Source organism: Bombus impatiens, unplaced genomic scaffold, assembly GCF_000188095.3.
Source record: "Bombus impatiens unplaced genomic scaffold, BIMP_2.2 scf_2488, whole genome shotgun sequence".
Lineage (NCBI taxonomy): Eukaryota > Metazoa > Arthropoda > Insecta > Hymenoptera > Apidae > Bombus > Bombus impatiens.
In genome coordinates, this window is record NT_178907.1 from 161,329 (window position 1) to 170,058 (window position 8,730).

The 8,730-nt window shown below is 30.7% G+C and overlaps 1 protein-coding gene across 3 annotated transcripts in view; it reads left to right on the plus strand.

Moving 5' to 3' along the window:
- The window catches only part of LOC100749309 (protein eva-1 homolog C-like), a 127,496-nt gene extending 119,444 nt beyond the window's left edge, over positions 1-8,052 (plus strand). For all 3 annotated transcript variants that reach the window (XM_012393321.3, XM_033324430.1, XM_033324431.1), the window contains 2 exons: positions 4,887-5,036; positions 7,754-8,052. In XM_012393321.3, coding sequence (XP_012248744.2) covers positions 4,887-5,036; positions 7,754-8,037 — 434 coding nt within the window. In that variant the 3' untranslated portion in view covers positions 8,038-8,052. The remainder of the gene's footprint in view (positions 1-4,886; positions 5,037-7,753) is intronic.
- The last annotated feature ends 678 nt before the right edge of the window (positions 8,053-8,730 follow it).

Here is an 8,730-nt window from a genome sequence, read left to right on the forward strand (position 1 = left end):
TTTCGTGCTAATGCCAGTGAATTTGTATCTGTCAAATTAACACACGCTTCATTTGTGACAATCATTTAATAATTGATTGAAACGGTACAATTAATTCTTGTACAGGGTGTTTCATAAGTGATAATACTTACAACAACTTACTTAATAGTCTTTAATAATAATTAGAGAGAAATAAAATATCAAACCAAATACAATTGAAATTATTCTTGGAAAAAGACGATATAATTTCAATTGTATTTGGTATTTTTGTATTTTCAATTGTATTTTGGTATTTTTACTTCTACAAAATTTATATAGAAATCCATCCCTATCTTCATATCTTTCAATTAAGACTTAATACAGCATTTTATTTTCAAATTGTCAAGCTCAGAAATTTTCAAGTCTAAATTTTCGGATTTTTATATCCTTGAATTTTCAAATTTGTTACTGTACGATAATATTTTTTACGTATTATTTCACTGCTTAATGAGCTTATTCGTTACTAAAAACGCCCAAACTCTATTTTCCCAAAAACGTAGTTTTACACGAAAATATTTGGTACTATATTTTTTTGGTACTTGACCTTATTGATATTATTGAGATTAATAATTATTGAGATTAATCGTAGTTACGTTGGACTCGCCCCTTCAAATACAGTGTGCACATTCTCCATTTTGTTTCTGTTAACATGATCTCTGGCGATTTGAAAAGAGGATGATAGCTATAAATGTTCGTAACAACACACACGAAAACCTTAGATGCCATCAAAACTGGATCGATCGAAGAGGCAGTTGCTTGATAAAAATGCTTTGTACTAAATCTATTGTCGCTTCCAGTACTCAAAGGAATTACGTCTTGCAACTATAGTATGACGTCTTTTTTTCGTCTTTTTCTTGCCAATTAAAGCTTCAATCTGGATATCTCGCTCGAAAGATAGTTCGATAAGGGAGTTCCGATGTCTTCTTATCTTATTTTAAAAACCATTGTATAACTTTGTCCTTTGACGAGCCTCGTTACATGCTTGACGAGTTACTTTGTAACCTTTTCTCGTCCAAGAGGCTATTTGTTGCAAGTTTCCAATCGTCAGTATGAACAGAAAATCAGTTTGATGCTTGAAAATAGTTCGGTTTGTAGTTCTTAGTTTGGCTTCAATTGTTTGGTTGATGGTGTAATTATTAAGTCTTTCCTGTGTGTCGACTAAAAAACGTTTCATTACTGGTAAACAAATTTGGATTTTTGAGCTTTCTATGCTTTTGAGCTTTTGAGCTTTATCAATGGTAAAAACCGGATTTGCTGTCAATTTTTAAATATTTAGATATACAATATTTACAATGGCGATGAAATTTGTTATGGTACTGTAATCGTAAAATAGAAATGGTTTAAAAACCGGATCGTCATAAATTATCAGATATAAAGATTCTCAATTTTTCTAAATATATTTAATATCGTGTTTCTAAGATATCCTTCTTTTTTAATAATAATAAAAAAGGAAAGAACGATTGAATATCATATCTCCTTAACAAGAATCTTCTTATTCCTACAAAATTTATATACAATCCCACCCTTATTTCTTCTTTCCACCCAAGTCTATTCCACCTCCTGTTAACCAAATATTTCTTTCAAATATTCCACATTCACTGGGAACCTTCCCCGAATTGCCTCTTACGCTCGTTTCACATACACTTCCGTCAATAAAGAATCGCTGGAAACGAACCGGAGGTCGTTTTCCTTCCGCATTCTCGTAATTTTTCTTGAAATCCAGAAGAGGCGTTTCTGTAACCACAAAACTTTGAAAAGTTTGAAAAGCCGCGAAAAAGAGGCGGCGTAAATCGACGGCTCAATGAAGTAGGGTTACAACACTTTGTCTCAGACGTGTAAGAGCACTCGGCGACTTTAAAAGAGCGGTTCGTTTCCCGCGCGAGAGATTCGTACTTTTAAAGGTCGCTTTAAACGTGACTTCGGGAGAAACCACGCTTTCAGGCAGATAATTAAAATATGCATCGAGTTACACTAAGTGTTTCGATTATTTATTGAAAATTGTTGTGTCTTTATTCTTGTTGGGATTTAAGGTTTAAAATAATTCTAGCAAGAAGTTTTATTTGAATTTTATACAAATATGTATAGCATGGAAAGCTATTCCTTTTGAAAATAACTTCACATTATGTTACATTCCATGAATTTTGTTATATTATATGATATAAAAAACATAAAGATATGTAATTTTTCTCGCGTAAAATGTAAATAACTACAATATATTATTTCTCTCGTAGATTTCGATACTGACTTTTATATACGAGTGAATTGTAATTATTTCTTGAACTTTCTCTAAATTATATTTTTATAAATATCTTTATAATACACGTTGTATACGCGCACATAAATGAATAATATTAGGCTGTACACAAACTACGTAACAAGTAGTTAACATTTGAATGCATAATTAGCCACAAATTTTTTGCATGTAGGAAAACAAAGTGCATGGTTTAAATATCGAAGATAATCATTTTATTTACGATTCAATTACGCAGTTTATCGAAATCCATGCCGAGTACCTACACCATATCTTCAGATTATGGGTGCAGTTTATCTTCTTTATTGCCCGTTGTTCGATTTTCTCCTGAACAATTTATACTGTCACCTACTATTATTCATTACGACAATCACACTTATGATTTTCAAAGTAAAATATAAAATTGGCAAATCAGATTGATACAAATCATTTGTGACTCGTGTTATTATAATCTAATTATAGCAAACATAATCATTTCTGTCGTAATCAATATCCAATGAATTTAATTTGGCAATCCATAGAATGGCTTCCAGAAACTTCTCATTGTCAGTATAATTACAATACCATAACATTTGAAATTAATACCTTAGAATCCCAATTATCCAAACATTATACCTATAAATTGATTCACAGGCGATGTATTTCCGTCGACAGAAATTTATGACTAGGATGAGATTTCTTTCCGTGAGAATTTCATTCTTGATAATCGATACCATAAATAGTATCATTCGATCAATCTGATTCTTAACTTGCCAGATTACTATTGATAAAGCGCATTATCTTAAAGTAGTATTATCAACGTAGAATTAGTTTACTATCCAACAGACGTCAAATTTCTAATTGAATTTGAAATTTATATTTCGTTATTTGTATATTTGCTCATTTCGTTATTCTGTAAATTTTTATTGATTTTCTTTAACATATTATGACATTGAATTGAAATGATTGATCAGAACCAGGATACGTTGACGTGCATTTGCAAATTCATATTTCCGTAATTAACATTTAATATCTCGTAAATATTAAAAAATTACTTACTTTCGTACATGGCATAAATAATCACAAACTCTGAAAGAAATATTAAAAAATAGCATTTAGAATCATCATTTTTATGCATTAATTTTTTACATTCCAATTTACTAATTTGATCATTATGAGTTCTTAATGATCCAAATATTTTGTGCGTCATTTTCTAAATTTACCTGACTCTTAAAAAAAAAAATGTAGATATTTATCTTGCTCGTCTATTGAACCCCTCATGTAATCATCCGCAAAATTCAAGAAAATGCACGAGAAGTGCGTTGACCTTGCGTAAGAACAAGTGAAAATCCTGGGAATGTGGTGTTCGTTACACCAATAAGGTTGCAAAGCTACAGAGTACGCTATGATTGCAACCACAAAAACGTGTTATGGTAGAGCACCTGATCTGGTTGGGTTCGTTGGAATTTGAACCGTAACGAGACGAAGCAGGTTTTATCGAAACCCGTATCTCTGGCAAAAACCGACTTGTTTATGCGATTGTCAACGGGCACGTATAGACCAGGCCAGGATATAGCGAGCTCGTAAAATCAGTCAAGAATGAAATTAACACATTTTGAGTGTCAGAACAAGCGAATTTTTTTTATTGCAGTGTCAATTTTTATTGAATGGTATAGAAACGCACACATATTAAAATAAAAATTGAATATGGTTTATTTTTTAATAACGAAGAAATTTTTATTCCGATATCAATGTATTTTATATCGAGTGATATAGTGAAATATATTGAAATAAAAGTTAGATATAGTTTGCTGTTTAATAGCGAAGACATTTTTATTGGAATGTTAATAAACCGATGAAAGTCAATGAAACACATATAAAAACGAACGTATTTCATTACATTGTATGAATATAGATAGATAGACCTTAGTTCCCAGATTTTACTAGATTTCGACGTCATAAAACTAGTTGCCGTTTGAGTTAGTACTCAAATAGCTATGAATTTGTTCACGATACAGCATAGTATAAATAAACTTTGCAGAATATTTTAAACGGCAATAAAAAAATATGAATACATTTAAAATGTTAGACAGTTTTCCAATAAACATTGACAATATATTTATGACCAAAAAAAAACAAACATCATTTTTCAAAAAATGTTTCGAAAAATGTAACGATAAAGTTATGTCATGTTCTTTCGTGAAAAGTAAGTATAATAGGGAAATAATACAAACTCTTTGGAATGAAACGGTATTAAAATATTAATGTTACATTCTCTCCTCCACTAGCAAGTGAAAAAGTAGAATTATGTATATTTCACTTCTTTTTTTTACAAACGATGACACAATTTGCGAACCTAAAGAAGATGTTTCTACTACCTAAGATAAATGACAAAATACCAAAGTGTAACAAAAAAAAAAAAAAATAAATAAATAAATAAAAAGATTTTGTCAACCTGAGATACGAAAACCTAGAAGTTTTGAAGTTCGGAGACTACGATTTTCGAATTATATTAGCATTCATATTCATACAACAAAATTGTATTTTATCATATTTTGAACTTGTAATTACGTTGAACTTGACAATAAAAAGCAACAGTGGAGCGGAGAATTTATTAAAAAGTTCCTTTATGTTCCAGACGAGTTCAGAAGTAAAGTTGCCTGCGAGAATGACGTCATCAATCTTGTCTGCCACCCTGGACAAAGGGTTGCCATTTTCAGCGCATCGTTCGGCAGAACGGAGTACGAATCCCTTCAATGTCCTCAGCCCCACGACGTGAAAGAAGAAAGTGAGTAGATTTTTTTATTGTTCTAAAAGTTCGTTTTGTAAATAAAATTCTAAATATTATTGTTGTATTTAATATACTATGAGAGCCAGATATTCTAGCAACTAGGTCACACCGAATATTTTTTTATGTTGCATAAAATAATAAAAATCTACCTCTCTATTTTTTATTCATGAAATCAAGTATTCTTTCGTTTGAAAATTCCTATACATACGTAGCCTGTTCGGAAATAAAATTTGTTAAACTACAATAGTACATTTAAGCTATGGTAAGGTGGCGCATAATAATCATGGGTTTCTATAAAAATACTTCATTATTACTTTAAAAACTTTTCTAATTTTAAGTTTAGTTTGGTAATTCTAACTTTAACAATATTCTTTTAGATAGAAGTATCAATTAATTACTCTCGATTTCTTGATACCAGGAAATCTAACTTCAGTTTTGTTTCACATAAATTATAAAAAGTTTGCGTGAAACTGAAATTTTGATCATCAATGTCTAGCTTTTAGCTGTGGAAAAGATTTAAAAACGCTCTTAGATACAAGTTAGCATCTTAATAATTCTACTAAATATCGTTCTCGGAACCATAAAAGCCCTCAAAGAAAATAACGACCAAAAAGATATTCGAAAGTTAGTCGGGTCATTAAATGTTTACGCGAGCGTAAACATTCATGACCGTGCCGTTGAAGCAAGAGCATAGAAGATATACGATATAATAGCAGCTTATGAATCTCAAAGAGCAATTCTGGTTTTTGATAAGTTTTATAGCAATACCAATATTCCCTAATTTCCTTTATTTTAACGAAAATATTATTCTTTAATCTTACCTCGTATTTGAGTGTTTCAACAATAGTTAGGACAAAATGTTATGTTCTACAGTGTTATGTAATTTTTCCACATAAAGATAATTTCATCTAATTTCGGATCAAATATATACTTATACAAAAAATAAATAAAATAATCGTAAAAATAATATAACTATTAAATATTATATCATAGCTATATGTATATTTAATCTTAAAAATTGTAATAACGAAAAAATTTAAAAAATCTCATCGTATATTTAAATATTGATATTTTGTAACAAGAAACTAGAATTAAGTATTGAAATACTCTTCTGTTATCAACATAAATATAATACAATTATCGAATTTAATATTTCTTGCAGAAACGTGGATATATTTCTAAAATTCTATGTTCCTAAAAATCTAAGAAACAGATGTCCTTTCTTTTCATGAAGTTACTTTACATGGAACATGACGTTAAAATAAAGATCCATGAAACGGCACATTTACATTCAATAGCCGGACGAATCGATTCAAAGTGCCGCAATTCGTGACGGACTTTACGAGAAAATGGAGCAGAGGTCGGGTCGCTACCAACCCCTTTGTGACGATGTCCAGACGGCATCCTCGTGAGGATAACAGCTCCGAAAACACTGAAATGCCATTGGCTACGGATCACTCCCTGCAAAAGTTTTTTTATCTGATACGTTGATTTTGACCTTTCGTGACCTCGTTAGTCTATGAATGCTTCTACGGATGTTTCTGATTATTGCAATTTTAATTCTCTAGTCGTAATTTAACATATTCCAATGTAGAATCATCAATCTTTCATTTCTGTCATTTATCATAATCATCAGTGAGTGCATTAAACGTCAAGAATAAATAGATGAAATTATCATTTTTATCATCAGAAATTACAATCATAATACATTAACTAATACTTTAACGAAACAAGAAACTTTATAACTAAAACTCCAGTAACTATAAATTTAATTTCCATTCCATGATATTTCTCTGACAAGGGCTTTTATTAAAACTTCTAGGATTAGACTAGATTCAGTACGAACCTCCCTATGAACGTTCCTTATCAAATAAATTTTCGAATCAATTGAACTCTTCCTACGATTGGCAGGATATTGTAACAAATTCAAAGGTTTCTTTCCTTGTTCTTCGGCTTCGCCCACACGTAACAATGAACTACATGTAATGGTCGTTTCCCGAATGGTTATCTACGATACTGTCACTCGCGATATTGTTTCAATCTGCGTGTTTCTTGGCCATGTGACACATCGTCCTGCTCTATCATGTCGTTCTCACAAAGGTACCTACCGTGACGGTGACATGCAGAAGTGACTTTTGACTCTGATACACTTTGAGATTTCAGAGAGGAAGGTTAGCTAAATTGGAACTTTGGAAATTTTTCCAAAAATGATTGGAAAAATTTTAGGAACCTTTTGATGATATTTCATGATTGATACATGAATGTTTGTTTTTCTGATTTAGTTTAGGATTTCTTTTCGTTTAATAAAATAACAAACGACACGGATGACGCATGCTCTCGGAACAAAAAGAATTTGAAAAAGAACTAAAATAATTTGAAAATAAAAAGAAAACTAAAGCAATTTGAAAAAGAACTAAAACAATTGAGAAATGCGGTTTAAAGTGAACTAAAGAGAATAAAATGGTGCTTTATATTCATATGAGCGTTATGCGGGATTCATGTCAAGCGTCGGATTATTAACCGTAGATTGATGAAGTTGACATTTCCATTAAGCGCTCTGAAGTAGTCACAGTCGACCTTTAATCCGGTATTCAGCTTTCATTCGACGAACGATCCGCGCAATTTCTGGTAAGCTGGGAAACTAGCTCTTTTTTTTTCTCGTCTATGAAGCTACGAGCGAACGTACTGAATAGATCAATTCTGTCTGGTTACAGCTTGTATGGCATCGTACGCGACGGAAACCGTGATGAATTTGTGCCATGGGAAACGTCGCTGCTCGGTGGTGGCAAACAGTTCGACGTTCGGTGAGCCTTGCAATCCGGAAAGCAGAACGTATTTGAAAGTTGTCTACACGTGTGGTAAGTCTGATTATTCTTCTATGAATATGTTAATTATTACGATAATGTTAACGCACGTTCTTTTTAATAAAAAAGTTTATGTAACTTTAAATTCATGTCAGAATATTTGTGATTATTGTAGTGTTACTTCGAGGTTTTAAAATGTGATTTTTTGTGATATAATAGAGGTACTTTTAGGAAAGCTATATTTTGGATGTCATTATTCTACTAGAAAGGAGAAAATGAATTTAAAATTTCTGAATTAATTATCATTTGCAATTGATAAATACGTATTATTATATATACTAAAATAATTTGTACTAAATAATTCGTCCTCCAGCTGGATTCAAAAGAAATGGAACCTTTTCAAGGATTTTGAATCCTTTTAATAACAAAATGATCCTTCGATCAATTAAAGCATTTAATTCTCAATTTCCATCTTTAAAATATTTATCGTCATTACAACGCAAAACAATATCGAACGTTCTTTATCATTTAATCATTTAATTAATTAAAATTTGTGAAATTACGAAACAATTACGGAAACAATTATTATTAGCCCTTTCCAATATCCAGCAATATAAATTAATTATTATAAATATTATTCCTTTCTCGTTCATTAACTTTAGAATAATTTATTAAGACAGATTAAATATTATAAGACAAATTAAAATCTATTTCTATATATTACAACCACTGTATTGTATTAATAAATTTACTAATGAACTATAAACACATTAACATAACAGTATTAGCGATTATTTAATGTACATAAATTCCAGACAAATTTTTGAGTTCAATTTCCTGTATATATATATTTGATAGGTTATTTGCAGAGTATAAAATCGATAGTC